The sequence below is a fragment of the Sorex fumeus genome, unplaced genomic scaffold (genome assembly GCF_029834395.1).
Source record: "Sorex fumeus unplaced genomic scaffold, SorFum_2.1 ptg000054l, whole genome shotgun sequence".
Lineage (NCBI taxonomy): Eukaryota > Metazoa > Chordata > Mammalia > Eulipotyphla > Soricidae > Sorex > Sorex fumeus.
Window position 1 is genome coordinate 22,856,717 of NW_026606111.1, and position 19,925 is coordinate 22,876,641.

A 19,925-nucleotide genomic window follows, 5' to 3' on the forward strand; every position below is an offset into this window, starting at 1 on the left:
AGTGATTCTTGAGTGCAGAACCAGGAGTAACCCCTGTTCATTGCCGGGTGTTATCCAAAAAGAAAAAAAAAAACACTTAAAAAACAAAGGCACTAGGAAGTGAACAATATACTAATTGGAAGATTTTTTAAAAAATATTTGAGTTTGGGGCTGGAGTGATAGTACAGTAAGTAGGGTGTTTGCCTTGCACACAGCTGACCTGGGTTTGATTCCCAGCATCCCATATGGTTCTCTGAGCACCGCCAGGAGTAATTCCTGAGTGCAAAGCCAGGAGTAACCCCTGTGCATCACTGGGTGTGACCCAAAAAGTTAAAAAAAAAAGTGTGTTCACTGACAAGCTCATATTTTTGTCCACTGACAAGCTTATACAGATGTCACATATATATGGTATAGAGAATAACTGTAAGAAGAAATCCAAGGTATTTAACGGGGACAACTCGATCACCCTTGACTACGAAGAAGGACAGAGAGGGAAAGGAACTGGAGGGGAGGGAAAGGATAGCAAGAAGTAGCATAAATAAGGGGTAGGAGAGGTCAAGGGCCTCAGGTGCATCTGTGGCACAGAAAAGTGGTACACACCCAAATTTATGTAATTAACTGAATTGTATTCTGGGCTGCTTCACGAATGGTTTCAAAAAAGCAAAAAGTACTGAACTGACCCTTTCAAATTCAAACTTCAGTATCTGTTGTTAATTTAAATATTTTTTTATCTGTTAACATCACAAAACTATACAAATAAAGGTAGCTAGCAAATTTTGGGGACCCGATTAAAAAAAAAAAACAGCTAAGGTAAAAATTCGAATACTCACTTTGTTATTCTGAGTCACAAGAATACTTCCACCCCCTGGTTTCAAAGGCACCTCCTCCATTGCTCCAAACACATCAGTTTCAACTGAAAAAGTTAGCTCCAGACCCAGATCACTAATATCATTATCTAAAATCCATTGTAAATTTTTGGCATATTCTGGATCAATGGATGCCACATCTTGGTAATTTACAGGAATGCCTAGAAATACAAACAAATAGCAGTTATATTCTAAATGATTCAGTCTTTCCTTATCTGTTCAGTGGTAAAATACTGCCCTCTACAGATTTTCTGTAAAACTGCAAAATATTATCTAATTCTCTCTATTTTAAATTGCTACTAATTCTAAGCCTACAGGTAACTCATATAAGATTATTTCCTTCCTCTTTCACAGTGTGATCTTTCTTTAAAATAGCCATTTAGAATATTGTTATAAAAATCCAAACTGACAATTCTCTTAAGTAAAACATTATATACTGTATGTTGAGCAAAAACATGCAGAAAATTTTTTAACACTTTAACAAGACAATTGGTTGCTTATCTTCCCAAACTCCAAATATCTCAGTCTCCAATAAAAATAAAAATCATTTAGACGAAGATGTGGTTTACTTACAGAGAGGTAGAAATAGTTCTCTACTAAGTATTTTACAAAACTATTTCTAAAAAAGAAAAACTTCATAAAAGTACCACTAGAAATAATCATAGAGCCATACCAAGAATGTGCTTGTAGAATGATCTTGTGAAGTAAATGTTAACCAGCTGCCTGTGATTCAAAGCTAATCCTAAGATCTGTCCAGCAAACCGAAAATAGTTCAGATGATCAGGATTCACATAGGAGTTGCTATTAGGCTGAAAAGTTGTTCCTATTAAAATAAACACAAAGTGATTTCTTTTTAAAAATAGGCATACAAAAGAGAGATTATCTTAATTTTAACTCCCATAAGAAGTTTTTGAGGAATATATAACAGAAATAGGACAAGAAATTCAAAACATAATATTAATTGAAATACTTAGAGCAAATCTTTATGCAAAGACCAAATTTAAGAATACTTAACTGAACATACACTCTTCTTTTCCTAGGCAGCGTGGACAGAATTGCTAGGCTACCAATTAGGGCGGATACTGTCTCACTCATCTCTCTACAAGTGTAATACACTAAGTATTCACTGCTTTTCACTCTAAAAAGAATGGACCACTACTAGAGGAAAAACTAAAAATCTTAAGTATATAAATTTTGTTTTTTAGAGAAGGAGTGGTGGAGTTACACAACTGGCAATGCTCAGGGATTACTCCTGCTCGGTGTTCAGAAATTACTCCTGAAGGTACCATTACTGCAGGGAATGTTAGAAAGAACCCGGGTCAGCCGCATACAAGGCAAGCACCCTACCCATCATACTGTCTTGCCAGCCTTAGTATACAATTATTTTTAAGTGATAAACCTAGTCAATGAATGCCTTTTAATTATTATAAATTTAAAAAATCACCAAAGTCCACAAATCAACAAATATTTCCTTTAAAGAAACAGCAATGAAGTTAAAAGGAACAATTGGCAAGAGCAAAAGTTACCAACCAACATTAAATCTGATACAGGAGAGTATGATCCTACTGAAATGAAAAAGGTCTGAACACAGATGGAGGTAATGGTTACATAAAACTGTCAACGTATTTAATGCCACTAAATTATGTACTTGAAATGGTCAACATGGTCAATTTTATGCTATATTTTACAACAACGAAAAGGGTCTCAATAAAAAAATTCTAGTGAAATGGAAAAACCTACTATTAAGATCTCAGTTTTAGGGGTATGGTACCGCCAGCAGATCAATCTGTACCTGTGAGGTGAGTGCATCAGCAGCCTGATGGCAACATCAGACTTTCAGATGCCCCAAAATTGCTGCTGTGCCTTTGGCCAGACCCCAAAAACTTGGGGCAAAGTTTACCAAGAAAGTAAACGGCCAAAAGTTAGGTATGTGGGAGACACACCCACAAACCACCTCCGGCTCAGCTATATAATTGGAGGCATGGCCTCTCTGGTTCCTGATCGAAATGCTTAATGGCCATGAACCCAGAGACTCAGAAACCAATCTCATGGGAAGGGGGGGTGTTACCGGCTTGTCCTTCAGGCCTTACCAAGGTCACGAGCTGCCCTCCGCAAGCGGCTCTCTGGCATGGCCATGGCTCCAGAGGCAAAAGGACTTAATCCAGAACCCAGCAGCTTGCGGCAGAAAAGTGAATGGACCATTCGTTAAACTACGGCGCCATGTCTCCCCAGGAGAGAAAGGATGTTGCTCCCTTCCGCCTTTTTCCACCCTGGCAGCAAGGTGGCCGCCACCTCAGAGCTTATTGGAAAGCCAGGTATGAACCAGCGGTGAAGGGGCAACTGCAGTCTCATGGGAAGGGGGATGGTACTGGCACGTCCTTCACGCCCTACCGAGGTCACTAGTTACCACCCACGAGCGGCTCTCCGGCATGGCCATAACACCAGACACACAGAAACCAATCTCGGAATTATCTGGCTCTTTGCAGAAATCCAAAATCGTGGCTGCGTGACATTATATGATTCTCATAACCAGCTACAGAAAACAAAATATTTCACAATGCCTTTTCAGCAATTCTTATTGTTTGGGGGGAAATTCTAAACAATAATGGTGCATCTTTTGTCGAAATAATGAATGTAATCAATGTAGAGAAGAGTTAAGTAGAAATCTCTGCCTCACAGGCATTTGGAGGGATGGGAAGGGAGGTATACTGGGGTTCTTGGTGGTGAAAAATGAGTACTGGTGAAGGGAAAGGTTTGATCATTGTATGACCGAGACTTAAACCTGAAAGCTTAGTAACTTTTCCCACAGTGATTCAATAAATAAGTATAAAAAGAAAAAAAAATAAATAAAATTTTAAAAAAAATTTTTAAAAAATCTCAGTTTTAATTCTATCATTCATTTAAAAAAATATTGGGGCTGGAGAGATAGCACAGCGGGTGGGGCGTTTGCCTTGCACACGGCCGACCCGGGTTCGATTCCCAGCATCCCATATGGTCCCCTGAGCACCACCAGGAGTCACTACTTACCTCCCCTAGCTCTCTATATAAATCATTCTCTAAATACTTTCTAGGATATCTGCACTAAAACATAAGGAGTGGTCAAAAAAAAAAAAAACAGAAACAAATGGGAGCAGAAATCTTCAGAAAAGGAATAGTTTCAACTTGAAAACTAACTAACAGAAAGTTCATATTATGTTTTAAGTTCAAATTAATGTAACACTAATAGCTTTTTTAAAAAAATATTTATTTATTTATTTATTTATTTTGCTTTTTGGGTTACACCCAGCGATGCTCAGGGATCACCCCTGGTGGTACTCAGGGGACCATATGGGATGCTGGGAATCGAACCCGGGTTGGCCATGTGCAAGGCAAACACCCTACCCCCTGTGCTATTGCTCCAGCCCCTCTAATAGCTTTTTTTACTGTTTCAGAAAAACATTATTGCACAAGAAATTATCATTCTCATAATCTACTGGTAGTGATAGCACAGCGAGTAGGGTGTCTGCCTTGCACACAGCCGACCCAGGTTTGATTTTTCCATCCCTCTCGGAGAGCCTGGCAAGCTACTGAGAGTATCCCGCCCGCACGACAGAGCCTGGCAAGCTCCCTGTGGCATATTTGATATGTCAAAATACAGTAACAACAAGTCTCACAATGGAGACGTTACTGGTGCCCGGAAGAGCACATCAATGAACAATGGCAGGACAGTGCTACAGTGCTACTGCCATGTAATACTTAGGTTTCATTCCTAATTACCGGAAACTAGGCTAAACAATTTTACATGAATTATTAGTACAAAACATGTGTTGTCATTTTCAAATCAGAAAACCGAGGTCTAATTTTGTTAAGTTCAGTGTACTAAGTTCATAACATAAAGTGGGTAGAACACACCAGTTTAACAACAAAGATCAAATTCTTTACCACTATACTAGGTTAATTCCATGGTTAACATCTTAATTTGATTAGAAACCAAACTTAAAAGATAACTGACACTGGACCTATCCATATATAATCCTCTTGACGACAATAAAAAATTAGAACATATTAATACTATGTTCCCAAAGAGAAGACCTAGCTTATAAAATAAATCATGATCTTTATGGTACATATGCTGTCACATATGCTCTGCAATAAAACTGCAGTATAAAATACTTCAATTAATGATTCCATACCAAATCTATTTTTCAGTTATAGAACAGACTTAAAATACGGGACTATAAAACCGAAGTGATAGTACAGCAGGCTTGCACACATCTGACCCAGGTTCAATCTATACCACGTGGTCCTCCAGAGCACTGGCAAGAGTAATTACTGAGTGCAGAGCCAGGAGTGACCCCTGCACATTGTCACTGTCACTGTCCTCCCGTTGTTCATCGATTTGCTCAAGCGGACCCAGTAACATTGTGAGACTTGTTACTGTGTTTGGCATATCAAATACATCACGGGTAGCTTGCCAGGCTTTGCTGTGCAGGCAAGAAACTCTCGGTAGCTTGCCGGGCTCTCCAAGAAGGGCGGAGGAATCAAACTCGGGTCGGCCATGTTGGTTGCATGCAAGGCAAACAGCCTACCCACTGTGCTATCGCAGCAGCCCCTGCACACTGTAAGTTGTGCATTATATATATGTGTGTCTGTGTCAATATATATATATATTTACAATATATATACATTTGCTGTATAATATATACAGTATATATGTGTGTGTGTGTGTCTGTGTGTGTGTGTGTGTGTGTGTGTGTATACACACAGAGCTCTGGTAGCTAAAGACCTCTGGAACCCTGCCACAGCCATACTTGAGACCACTACCCACACACTCGGATGAGCCTCACGCATGAGGGAACTGGCAGAAGAACCCAGGTGTGCGGGACCCAGGGCTGAGATCTCCAAGCCTGCTTGGATCAGGACTGAACCTCCCTTACCCAGATCCCCCATCTTCCAGTAGCTAGGAAGTCTCACCCACAAATTGCCCCCGCACACCATGTAATCTCATCAACAGCCAAGATCCAGAGACTATAAAACCATGCTCCCTGAAGCTCACAGCCACATTTGCGACCATGCAACTTCTTATTGTCTAGTTCTCACTCTCGGAGAACCCGGCAGGCTACCAAGAGTATCCTGCCCGCATGGCAGAGGCTGGCAAGCTCCCCATAGCGTATTCGATATGCCAAAACCCAGTAACAATGATGGGTCTCATTCCCCTGACCCTGAAAGAGCCTCCAATGTGGCACTTAATAAAATCTCAGGGCTAGGACGGATGGAGACATTACTGGTGCCTGCTCGAGCAAATCAATGAACAACAGGATGACAGACAGTGATAGACTATGTGTGTGTGTGTGCGCGCGCGCACACGCACATACACACACACACAAACACGAGACTGTAAAAGAGAGAAACCTAAAATGCTGTAATACTAAACCTTCCTTCAAAGATGAGAACTAAATAACAAAACTTATAATCTCATCAAATTTTTGAAAAAATCACAAAGATAACAAATTTACTTCAGAGTTTACAAGAAGTTACAGAGTTAAAGCAGAGAACCCCATACTCCTAATTAATGTCAGAGTCCCAGAACATTACCTGTGTATTGCCATCACACAGATACCTGTAGTTCTCTAGCATCTCTGCAGCCTACCCCAGTTGCTCTGACAGTTATCCACCTTATTCTGTAGAGATCTGTAGATTAACTGATTTATACAATCAGAAGCCAGAGTTGGCAAGATATGCCTCCATCCCTCTTGGACAGCCAAGCAAGCTGCCAAGAGTAACACAGCAGAGCCTGGCCAGTTACCTATGGTGTACTCGATATGCCAAAAACAGTAACAACATTCCCCTGATCCTGAAAGAGTCCCCAATATGCTATCGAGGTACACTAGCACTCAACAAAGATGAATGGAGATGTTATTGGCGCCGGCTAGAGCAAATCGATGACCAACATAGATGACAGTGATAGAGTGATTAAAGAGTTAAGGGGGAAAAAAAAGAGTTAAGGAGCTATGGTGATAGCACAGTGGCAGATAACAGCCTTACATATTCTAGGCCCATAGTTTGATTCCCAGGAACAAGTGGCCCAGAAAACTACTGAATATAGTCCTAATGGTTACTGAGCATTACCAGACCCCAAATCTGTCAGGCCTGCACTGCCAGGCTAGGTAGAGCATTATCTGGAGTAACGTTAGGCCCACCAAACATTCCTGAGATAGAATGAATGAATCAATCAATTTATTAATATAAGATAGAGGATGAAAATACAAAAAAGAAGATATTTTCCGGGATATAAAAGCAACTATGCAAAGCACTTCAAAACTAAAATTCCCCTAAAAAACCCGCTTTTCTTCCCCCTGCCCCCTCCCCACACACACACAATGAGATTTTACATTCACTGGGATATCTAATAAGTCACAAAACTCTTCAGATACCCCTCACACAAATGAGGTGTAAGATTTCCATTAAACGAGTCTAATCAAACCACAATGCTAAAGTACCACTTAAACTGACACTTTCTAAACTCTGTTTAAGTAAGAGCTCTTTGGTTGTCAGATTGTAATCTTAAAAGACTGAAAATTAAAAACTAAGTTACTGTACATAAAAAAATTATAAAGTTTAAGATTTACTATTTACAACAGCCAATACCTGGAACAACCCAAATGCCCAATCACAAGTGAGTAGGGCAAACTAAGGAAATTTTGGTACATACACAAAATGGAGTATTATTTAACTATGAGGAAAGATGAAATTTTGAAGTTTGCTGCAATTTGGTTGGAGCTGGAGAGTGTCACGCTAAGCAAAGTGAGTTTAGAAAGTAAAAGATGTAGATTAGATGACTTTGCTCAGATTAGACAATTCCCGATGGAAACAGATCCTAAAACATGTTACAGTGCTCTGCAAAATAGCAATTTAATATTATTATAAACTATGATATCTCAATAAAAATACACAGAAAAAAAGATACATACTGAAATTGTTACAAATTGGTGGGGGGATGGGGCCATGATTTCTAGAATTAGGTTTTTATAACGAATATTAATACTTGAAAATTTAAATAAAAAAAGTTGGCAAATTTTAAATTTTTTTCCAAATGAAGATTTTTTACTTTTTAAATCTATGTGACAGCACCCTTTTTACAAAAGGAAAACCTAATTTGAAAAAAAGCCTGGGGGCCAAGAAGACAGTACAGTGGGTAAAGCAGTAGCCCTACATGCTGTTGACCCAGATTTGATCCCTGGCATCACTTCAGGTCCCTACACAACACCAGAAGAGATCTCTGAGTGCAGAGATAGAAGTAAGACTTCAGCACAGCCAGGTGTGGCCAAAAGAAAAAAAAGAAAAATTTTTAAAGTGAAATTTAATTTTATTTTACACAGGACTAATGAAACTTTCACTAGGCCAGCACTAGTCCTTGAAACAAGTTATCTGAGGACCAAGACTAAATAAGTTATATTTCGCTTATGATTCACCCACTCATTAACTATGTTAACATAAACAAAAACTGAATTTCAGTTTTCTCATCTATAAAATGAGAACACCATGCTCACAAGGTTACTGTGAGAACCACAGGATAAAAAGCACTGATATGTTTTGGAAATGTGACGTCACTGCAAAATGTCACCTAGACTGTAAAACTTACCATCCGCTGACTGGGTGAACAATGCATAATCAGGATTGACTATCTCATTAGACAGAATATCAAACCATTCACGCACAACGCCTTGACCCTGAGTTCAAAAAAATAAAGTATCAATAAAAAGATATTACATGGCAATTTATTTCTTAAAAAAAACAAAATCAAATTAATGTTTTCATTATTAATATCACATTTTACTCTATCTTTTATATAGAGCAATATCAATGACACCGATTTTTATACCCACCATGCCCTCTTCTCCATGGAACCGTACAGCAATCCCTTGTTTTAGCTTGGCACAATTTGCTTTAGACACAACTTCACAGCTACTCCTAAAAATAGAATCTAAATATGTAGCAGTGGTTAATTTTACATATTGAAATTTAGAACAACTATTATTTTGTACCTCGTATGCAAACCAATACATTCCTTATCCATACCTCTATGAACCAGCAGAATATCGTTTTCATTTACTGGTCTGTGCACCATGTCTGAATCTGGTTGTCCTGAATGCAAATGTTCATAGAACCATTCACAGCGATCTTTAAATGGCTAAAAAGGAAAGAAAAAAGTCAGCAGTATTTAGTCACCTACCTGTCCAACTGAACTAGCATGCTAAACTCTTTTTTTTATATTAATTTTTATTAGTGAAACACCATGAGGTACAGTTGTAGATTTACAAATTTTAGTGCTTGGGTTTCGATTATACAATGATCAAATACCCATCCCTCCACCAGTGCCCATTTTCCACCACCATGGATCCCAGTATCCCTCCCACACCCATCCCCCCATCCTACCCTGCCTCTGTGGCAGGGCATTCCCTTTTGTTCTCTCTCTCCTTTTGGGTGTTGTGGTCTGCAAAAGATGCATTGAGTGGCAAACATGTTCGGTCCATAGTCTACTTTCAACATGCATCTCCCATCCTGGGAGAATCCTCCAAACACCCTTTATTTGGTGCTCCCTTCTCTATCTGAGCTTCCCTTTCCCCTAGAATGCCCGGCTGGCCTCTAAGCCATGAAGTAATCCTCCTGGTACTGATCTCGGCTACTCTTGGGTATTAATCTCCTATTTTGTTACTTTATGTCCCCCAGATGAATGCAGTCTTTTTATGTCTATCCCTCTCTTTTTGACTCAATTCGCTTAGCATGATACTTTCCATGCAGTACCACTTGTATGTAAATTTCATGACTTCATCTTTTCTAACAACATGCTAAACTCTTAGCACTATAGATCTCTATGATAGTTGATATAATGTTCTGAGTATATCAAATAAAAATTACAAAAAGATTTTATGCCTAGTATACCTAAAAAAACTACCTTATATTTTCTCAAAAGAAAAAAAAACTGAAAAAAGAGAAAGCTATATATAAGATCTTAATATCATATATGTAAATAGAACACATGAATCTTTCTTTTAAACCCAACAAATCTCATATAACGCTTCACATCAAGAAAAATTATGTTGCATGTTCCATTATATTTCTTATGAAAATAATCTTTCTTTAATGCTTATTTTTTGGGCCACAACAGCAATGCTCAGGGGTCAATCCTGGCTCTGCACTCAGGAATTACTTCTGGTGGTGCTCAGGGGACCATATGGGGTTCTGAGGATCAAACCTGGATTGGTGGCAAGGTAAGCACTTTATCCACTATACCATTTCTCCAGTCCCTGAAAATAATCTTCATACATGTATTTTTTTTATAATTTCAGAATATATGCAGTAACTATAAAAGAATGGTTTCCTTTTTCCTCTTCCCCTACCCTAAAAGTTGAAAAATAAGAATCCATTACATATTAAAGAGTATATACTTGGCTCATCAGCCATATCCACAAAGAGCAAGTGATTTGTAAATTTTTTATTAATCAAAAGCATTAGTGAGTACTTAGTATGTACCCATATACTGCAGGTAACATAAAAGTCATAAAAATTCTAGTGTCAGACCCATGTATATAGCTCAGCATTAGAGCATATGCCTCTAAGGCCTTGGGTTTGACTTCTAGTACACCAAAAATTAAAAATAAAAAGCCCCATTTCACTGTTAAAAAGCTGGAGAAGCCAGGGAAATAGGACAGTGAGGAAGGTATTTGCCTTGCACTTGGCCAACAGAATTCAACCCCCAACACCACATATGGTCCCCAGCCCCACCAGAAGTGAGCATCAATGCATGTGACCCAGAAAACAAAAACAAACAAACAAACAAAAAACCTTAGACTGGAATAATACAGTATATATAAAACACTGCGTTCCAAACATTACAGTACAGCTATATAGTACAGTTATATATGCAATATATATTATTACAGTTGGCAGCAACTGTAATAATATATATTGGATGAGAAGGGCCTGCTCATCAGAGGAAAGAGGAATAGTAAGGTAAATCTGAAAGACATTCCTTTGAATAAAGTGAAAAGCAAGAGCAGATCTCTAAACACAAGAACTCAAAATGAAAAAACCTCAGGAGGAAAAAGCTCTCCTAACAATCTATCCCCAATTCTGAGAAGGCTCTAGAAAAATGTTAGTAAAGATAATGAATGTTCTAAATTTGAGGATATCTGAGATACAACTGTTAAGGACCTGGAAATAAAGACTGTGTTGGATCTGAAACACTGGAAAAAATAATGGAGAAAATTCAAGCTGGTGACAGGATAAGGTCTCTTGTTTGGAGACTAAAGAAATAGAGAACATGGTCAGCGTGATAGTACAGCAGGCAGAGAACTTGCCTTGTATGCTGCCTACTCGGGTTTAATCCCCACTACCCAATATGGTACCCTGAGCACTGCATGGAGTAATTCTTGAGTGCAGAACCAGGAGTAATCTCTGAGCACTGCAGGACGTGACCAAAAAAATACAAAACACCAAGAGAAGTTTATGATCATAGGTCAGGGAGAATTCAGTGAGCAAATGGTTAACACAGTGAGAAGAGAGAAAAAGGAGAACCAATAATACAATAGCCAAGTTTCAAAAGATAAATATGACCAATATCTAACATCCCAGAGAGGTTATCTACCAGGCAGTTTTTAAGGCACCAGTAATTATCTTATACTGAACTAAACTAAACAGTAATTTTTCCCTTAAAAACCAAGATGCATGCCCAGAGCCTTGGACTCAACTAACATTGCAACAGACCCCCAACAGCCAGCTAGAGAAAGACCCTCAGGGATATTTGAAGCGAAACAAGGAAAGCCTCTTCAACAAACCGCATTGGACAAACTGGGCATAACATGGAAAGAAAAAGGAAAGAAGGAAGGAAAGAAGGAAGGAAGGAAGGAAGGAAGGGAGGGAGGGAGGGAGGGAGGGAGGGAGGGAGGGGGAGGGGAGGGGAGGGGAGGGGAGGGAAGGGGAGGGGAAGGAGGACTCAGACCTCTTTCTAATGCCATGCACAAAAATCAAATCAAAATGGATTACAGATCTCATCATCAGATCTGAATCACAAGGTCCAAAGACGAATATATGGGCAGAATTCTCCATGACACTGATGTTAAAGGCTTCTTTAAGGATGAAACCCACTGACCAAATAAGTGGAAGCAAGGAAAAACAAATGGGACTACATTAAATTAAGAAGCTTTTGTACCCCAAAGGTACTGATGAGAATATAAACACAGCCCATGGGCTGGGAGAAATTACTTGCCCACCACTATTCGTGGTGGGATAATTTAGGGAAGGGAATGCTAAAATGGGAGAGGAGAAAAGTGCCTGCCCCAGAGGCAGGCTGGGGTGCAGGAGCGAAACCGGGAGCATTGGTAGAAGTTAGTGCACTCTGGTAAAGGGATGGGTGTTGAACACTGTATCCCTGAAACTCAATCATGAATATCTTTGTAACTATAATTCATGGTGATTAAATTTTTTTTAAAAAACTTAAATATCACTTTTAATTAATTCTCAATAAAATTATTTATTTGGGAGATTTGACATTTAATATCTGCACTTTTAAATTAAAAGAAAAGAGTAAATGTTTCCACAGGGAGTAGCCTTTCAGCAATGCTCAGGAGGTGTGGGGGCCCCTCCTGGCCACACACGCCCCAGATCTGAGACTCGGTGGAGTCAGTGCTTAGGCCCCGCAAGGCAGTGCTGCCAGGACCCAATGGTGCTTCCCTTTCTTTAAATTTAAATGCATGACTTTGCACATAATTCTAACAGTGCTCCATATTTTCTTTTTAATAAAGCAGTGCTTTATCAGATTTACTGTTGGATTTATAAATTGAATTTGTTCATTTTTATTGTTTCAAATAAATTATTTTCAGTCACCGTGAAATTATGGAGTTATTCATGATTGGGTTTCGGGCATGTAATTTTACAACACTGATCCCTTCACCAATGTCCAACTGCCCTCCACCAACCAATGCTCCTCACCACCCCATCTGCCTCTCTCTCTCATCAGTCTACTTCTATGAGAGGTGCTCTCGCTCGCTCGTGCTCTCTCTCTCTCTTTCTCTCTCTCTCTCTTTCTCTCGTTACTGAGAGGGTTTATATTAGACGCTACCACCTTTCAGCAACACCTATTCCTCCCAGTTACAAAATACCAGTTCTCATGTTCTTTGTTTCCATTGTCCTTGGGATTCATAAAGACTAAACTAGATTGCAAAGTGCCCAATATCAAGAATTTCATGCTGATTATTTCAAAAATTCAGTAAAACAAGAGAGAAAAAATTATACATAAATCATATATTTAAGCATAGACTTTGAAGTCTGATAAAAAAATAAATAAATAAATAAATAAATGCCTATAGGGATAGTACAGTGGGTAGGGTACCTGTCTTGCAGGTGGGCTGGGTTCAATCCCCAGTACCCCATATGGTCCCCACCAGGAGTGATGCCTGAGTGTAGAGCCACGAGGAAGCCCTGAGAACAGTCTGGTATGGCTTGAAAATAAAACAAAATTTTGAAAATGCCTGTAAGGGCAGAGAGATAATACAAAGGCTAAGGCACCTCTTAGCAGGTAGTTTGCAGCTGAGACCCGACTGGAATCTGGGGACCACATATGTGTATACACACACACACACACACACACACACACACAAACACACACACACACACACACACACACAAGCCAAAGGGCACATTATCATATATGCAAAGTAGGACCTAACTTTCCCTAAGATAATTCACAAAATTTAATTAAAGAGTTTTCTCTCAATAGAATTTTCTCAGCAACACAAAACGTCTCTTTTAATTCCCAGTCACCTGAAACCACTAACAGAACAAGATCACTTGTTCGACAGGACCACTGCTAAGGGAAAAGCCTTTAAGTGACAGAAAATTTCTAAGGACATTATAGCATATAAAGTAAGGTTTTTCCTGATGTGAGAGCAAACTGCAACGTGATGCCCACTTTTAAACACGTCAATCTGTATTTCTTACAAATAAGAGAAGTTGCCTACAAAAATGACAATAGCAGCCCCCAAAACGAAAATGACTCAAGATTACTGACTTAATCCTTAGACCCATTTCAAGTTATGCTGATTTCCCATTAATCTCCTTTATAGTTCAGCTCAGCTTTTACTCAGGCGCATAGAAAAACTTTGGTTCTTCTTTACTCTCATTTCATTCCTTTCATTCCCTCTCCTCCCTGCCATCCCCCCCCACCGCCCCAGGGTGTCTCCCCCCACCGCATCCCCCTCCATCCAACTCTGGTTCTGTCAAGCTACTCACAGCACCGTGACCACTGTCTACACAGATGTCCTCCACATGCAGCTCTAAGTCACAAAGTCCATACTCAACCCCTCCTCTATCAGCCCCTTCATATCTGGCCGAACCTCTAAAACCACAGTGCCTGGCTACTACACCTGTGGACCATCGCCATCCTAGTAAGGCAATCAAAATTCCCTCTATAGGACAAAAGATGAGAGAGCTATGCAGAGGGAGAGACAAGGGGATCCAAAAGCAGAGAGGGTTTTAAAAGAAAACGCCTTTTCCAACACTAAAATCTTTCACCTAAAATCTCATTTGTACTAGAACACTGTTACACAGTTAAAAATAAAAACTCAATCCTGAGAGATGATACAGAGATAATACATGCAGCACACCTGGGTTCAATCTGAGGCACCCCTTAGGGTTCCCCAAACACCATTAGGAATGATCCCTGAGTGTAGAGCCAGGAGTAAGCCCTGAGCACCACTAGGTGTGATCCAAAAACCAAAGGGGAAAAAAGTAGAATCTCCAGTACCACAAAGAGTCCCCTGAACACCATCGGGGCTTACTCTGAGCATAGAGTGAGAAACAACCCCTAAGCACTGTCAGGTAGAGTCCTCCCATGTGGTCCACTGATCCCACCAGGAGTGACCCCTGAGTGCAGAGTAAGCCCAACACATAGCTGGTGTGGTCCCCAAACAAACAAAATTAACAAATGGTCTCCACAAATATAAACACAGTATTATCTTATTACATCTAAACTGTAGCCTTCCGTTTATCATATACTTCTGACAAATCTGACAGATTTTCCAGAATCATGTACATTTTCCTGCTTAGTAAACAAGGAAAAGGCCTTAATCTAGCAACCAAGGTTCAATACACACGACCAACCTACCTTTCCAGATTTCTACCTCATTCCTCACCCAAAGTGTTGACTTCATCAATTAGAATTCTGTCACCTTCCCATCTACATAACTTGGCTAGAACATTCATCTTCTCCATTTTATCCCATGAGAACCCTGCATATTTTTTCACAGTCCAGCTTAAAATCTTGACCTTTTGGCTAGGATCAAGTACAAAAATCCACCTCCTCTTTGGAATTTCCCTTTGGGAAAACAGCTGGTAGTAAGTTCTCCCTCCCTTAAACTCCTTAAGAGACAGGCATAATTACTCATTTTGTTCTGTTTTGGGGTCACACCCTGTGGTGTTCAGGGACTACTCCTGGCTTGATGCTTTGGGAATCGTAGAATCACCACTGAAACTTTGAGCTCCAGCATACAAAGCATGCATTCCAGTCCTTTAAGCTATTTTTCAGGTCCTGTAATGACTATTTTATAGAAATTAACTCCCCTTGCTTGACTGAATTGTGATGTCCTAGCGAGTGGAGACATGCTTTCTATCTCTGAAACAAGTGTTATTTATGGACCATGCATACCAACCACTATTCAAAATTTATCCTCCACAATAGTTTTATGAGACTGCTATCATTACCTTGATTTTCTAAATGAAGAAGGCTACGCTCAAAGTGAGAAATGTGCCCCAAGTCACACAGTTGGGAAGGAGCAAAGCAAGAATTTTCCCTAGAATGTTTCATTCATGAGACATGAGAAAAAACTGAAACTTGGTGAGGGAAAAGTTCCCAAGTCAAGTAAGTCTGGAGAATAACAAAATAAAATCACTACTTTTGCCACAGGATTTCTCAAAGCTGCTAATATGATTTACTTTATAAACCTCCAAAAGAGCAAATATATTTCCTAAATGTATTGGGGAATAAAACTTTTCTCAAGGACCAACAACCTTACAGGAATTAAACTGGCATGGAAGAAGTAGCAGTGTGTTCTGCTTGCTAGCTTTGCACAAGTCTTGCACATAGTAAACACTCGATAAACACTTCTTGGAAAAGAAACATGATCCCCTGATGCTAAAGTAGCCACACTAAGGTCATATTCTTCCAGATCCTTAAGACAAAAGTAAGTTCAGCCCCTTTACAGCAGATCCCAATACACTGTAATTACTTCACTAGGCAGCATTTTCATATTAAAAATTAATTTTCACTTAAACTAAAAAAAAAAAAAGACTAAGATAAAGTTTTACCTGTGCTTTTATAATGTGCATGAATCGTGACATCAACTCAGGACATTCAAGGAGGAAATGAAAGTGGTCAAATATAATTTTGGGATTTCTGAAAGAAAAATATATTTTGTTTAAATAGGTGAGAAGGATGAATAGCATTAAGCAAAGAGAAAATTCAAACACAACATTCTGAAAAAGAAGAAAAACAACTATAAATACACACCTACTAAGCTTTCTCTTGTCACTGATCACTTTTTGAACAGTTAAAAAAAAACACAACATTTTAGTCTTACCTGTTAACAAAGCATTTTAAAACTTCATCATGTTTGCAGACAAATTCAATAAAACGAGGGGAAGTCATTCTGTGGATGGTGAACAGAGTCATTACACATAAAGGAAAGTGTCGATGTAGCAAATTTGATAACTGTTCAACTGAACTGGCCTCTAGGTGGCAAAAGAGTAATTTGGGTTTGAATCACCTATGAATTTAGGAAATCAAGACATTCAATTTATAAAATTAAAAATATCTAAATATTCATTAACAGATAATCAAAGCAAGTGAGTTTTCAAAATTCTTAAAATTTCTGGCATCTCTGCTCTACATATTCTGAATGCTTAATTAAGTAACCTTCATACCAGTCTACTTTTAATGACACGTGCCTAAAACTCAAATATTTCATAATAATAATAAATGTGTATAATGAGTATCAAAACAAAATCAAACAAAATCAAACTAGAACCCAAAACCAAATTATCATTTTTTGTTACCAAAAAACTTATCAAAAAAAAAAAATCAAAAGCTTTTCTTCACCTACCAAAAGAAGGAAATAATAAGCAAAAACTTTCTTACCCTGGAGGCATCTGACAAGAACAGCACATGTAAAAGGCTTGAATGACAGCACTTAGCCGGTTAGCTGTCATAGAAATAACATCCTGACAGTCTGCACTGACTTCCTGTTTCCCTGCCAGAGCATCTGGTTTAGATTCCCCTGTATCAGTGGAGAGATTTTCGTAGCTCCCTGGTCCTGGAGGTTCAAATGGAGGAATGGAAGCACCATCTTGATCTTGGCCTTTTTGTTTCAGTAAAATAGACGTGATATCTGTCGAGTCCTTCTTGTTTTTCATCAATTCTGTAGCTATTAAAACTAGCCATTCATCTAATGAGTGCCAAAGCAACTCTAGAGGCTAGGAGGAAAATAAAGAGTGCTTTCAAACATCATTTTTCGACTCCAGAGAAAAAACCCACAGCAGCAAACAAATGCAGCAAAAATTTACATCTATTTTTCCAAGTTAATGTACCAGTATTGTTTGAAAGTAACAAAAAACATACAAATATCAAATATGCATACATATGTATAACTTCTTCACTTAGACAAAAAATTTATTTTGCATTTATTCTTTGAAGCAAAAGTGGCAAAAAAATTAAAATAATATTTCTTCTTTTAAAAAATGTCAAATACTTAGTTTGGGGGAGGAGCGATGGCACAGTGGCAGGGCGTTTGCCTTGTGCAGAGCCCGCGCGGCTGAGCCAGGTTCGATACCTCCACCCCTCTCGGAGAGCCAGGCAAGCTCCCGAGAGTATCTCGCCCGCAAGGCCAAGCCTGGCAAGCTACCCGTGAGGTATTCGATATGCCAAACACAGTAACAAGTGTCACAATAGAGACATTACTGGGCCTGCTCGAGCAAATCGATGAACACCAGGAGGACAGTGCAGTGCAGTGTTACTTAGTTTGGAATCATAATTTCTTTTATATAAACAACCGCCCCTAATGTTCACTATATTAATGGAAGTTCAACAATTTTCAATTGTCTATCTTTATTTAAAAAATTAAAATTCCTAAAAGCCTAACAATTCTTTGCAGGCAATTCCTACAAGTTTGAGAATAGCAAGGAATTTTAAAGTATAGCAAATGTGTATACACTCACAAAACTACTTTAATAGCCAAAATAAATTCTATTAAATACTAATAATTACTAACCAAAAACAAAATTAATAAGTTCTACATTGCAAGTGAAGATTAAGATATATGATGTAATTTTATATTATAAGAATATAGAATAAACTTATTTCTACATCAATTCATACTTCATAAATTAGCAGCAAATGAAACTTCATTTAAAAAATATTGGGGCTGGAGCAATAGCACAGCAGGTAGGGCGTTTGCCTTGCGTGCGGCCGACCCGGGTTCGATTCCCAGCATCCCATATGGTCCCCCAAGCACCGCCAGGAGTGATTCCTGAGTGCACAGCCAGGAGTAACCCCTGAGCATCAGCTGGGTGTGACCCAAAAAGAAAAAAAAATATATATATATATATGGTCACAGCAGAGCTTAGTATTAGAAAAATAAACATACATCTTACCTCTAATAATCAGTAATTTTTAAGACAAATACAACTGTCTAAGTACTATAAACAAACATCTTTACCAGGGACCTAAGGCACAGCACTGTGACTAAAATTCTCAATACTTCATTATGCATCTGAAAGCTACTATGCAAGTAGGACTTTAATATTCTCACTATCATAACAACAATAAAATTTTATTCATGTGCAGGGAAGGATGTGCTAAAACTAGCTATCGTGGTAAATACTTTCAATCTGTAAGTGAATTAAATCATCACATGTACACCTTAAATTTACAGCATATTCTGTATGTCAATTATACTTCAATGAAGTCAGGGTGAAATTAAGTTAAAATTCTGAAAAAATTTAATTCAAAATAGAGATAATCATGTGGGTAAGGAGAATAAATTATAGCTAAATGGTCCTTCATTCATGTGTACTAGATGATATATTCAAACTGAGAACAATAAACTTTCTGCAAATTAATGTAACAGTTATCTCCACTTTTCATTTCTTATGTGATTACAGAATGCTACAGAACTTAACCATTTGCTCCAGAAAGTCCATCTTTACAACATTTTATCTGAAATAAATAATCCTACTTTTAAAGACTGGTAAAGGTAAAGGTAAAGGTAAAGGTAAAGGTAAAGGTAAAGGTAAAGGTAAAGGTAAAGGCCCTCCCGTTGATCGTCGATTTGCTCAAGCGGGCCCAGTAACGTCTCCATTGGAGACTTTGTTGTTACTGTGTTTGGCATATGGAATACGTCACGGGGAGCTTGCCAGGCTCTGCCGTGCGGGCGAGATACTCTCGGTAGCTTGCCGGGCTCTCCGAGAGGAGCGGAGGAATCGAACTCGGGTCGGCCATGTTGGCCACTTGCAAGGCGAACGCCCTACCCGCTGTGCTGGTATGAAGAGATTATGCAACTGTATTTGGAACTTTGGAAAAAGTTTTAAATCACTTGTTCTGCCAGGAAATTCTTTTCTATTATTATATTTTTAAAAAATTTCTCTGCTGTATCTTCATCCTTTCTTCATATTTCCAGAACAGTCCCTCCTTCAGGAGATTTTACTTATTAAATTTGTAAACAATTAAATGCCACATAAAAGCCTGAAACATTAAAAATGTGAAAACATTATAAATTAAATACCCCTGAACCAAGTGTCACAATGGAGACATTACCGGCCTGCTCGAGCAAATTGATGAACAACGGGAGGACAGTGAGACAGTGACTGATTCAACAAATATTTAGTTACCACAAGTTAAAGCTGACAAGTAAACAAAGTGAAAAGCAAATCATGTCCTAAGACTGAAGTGAGGGTGTCTCTCTCTCTCTTTCTCTCTCTCTCTCTCTCTCTCTCACACACACACACACACACACAAAGTCACAGCTGCCCTAAAAAAGATACTGTCGTTGA

The 19,925-nt window shown here is 38.8% G+C and overlaps 1 protein-coding gene across 2 annotated transcripts in view; it reads right to left on the reverse strand.

The window, feature by feature from the left end:
- The window catches only part of HACE1 (HECT domain and ankyrin repeat containing E3 ubiquitin protein ligase 1), a 98,405-nt gene that overhangs the window by 18,798 nt on the left and 59,682 nt on the right, over positions 1-19,925 (reverse strand). For both annotated transcript variants that reach the window (XM_056125008.1, XM_056125009.1), the window contains 8 exons: positions 17,017-17,351; positions 16,460-16,528; positions 16,188-16,275; positions 8,904-9,015; positions 8,711-8,808; positions 8,467-8,554; positions 1,519-1,668; positions 810-1,006 (listed from right to left, as the gene is read on the reverse strand). In XM_056125008.1, the coding sequence (XP_055980983.1) occupies positions 810-1,006; positions 1,519-1,668; positions 8,467-8,554; positions 8,711-8,808; positions 8,904-9,015; positions 16,188-16,275; positions 16,460-16,528; positions 17,017-17,351 (1,137 nt within the window). The remainder of the gene's footprint in view (positions 1-809; positions 1,007-1,518; positions 1,669-8,466; positions 8,555-8,710; positions 8,809-8,903; positions 9,016-16,187; positions 16,276-16,459; positions 16,529-17,016; positions 17,352-19,925) is intronic.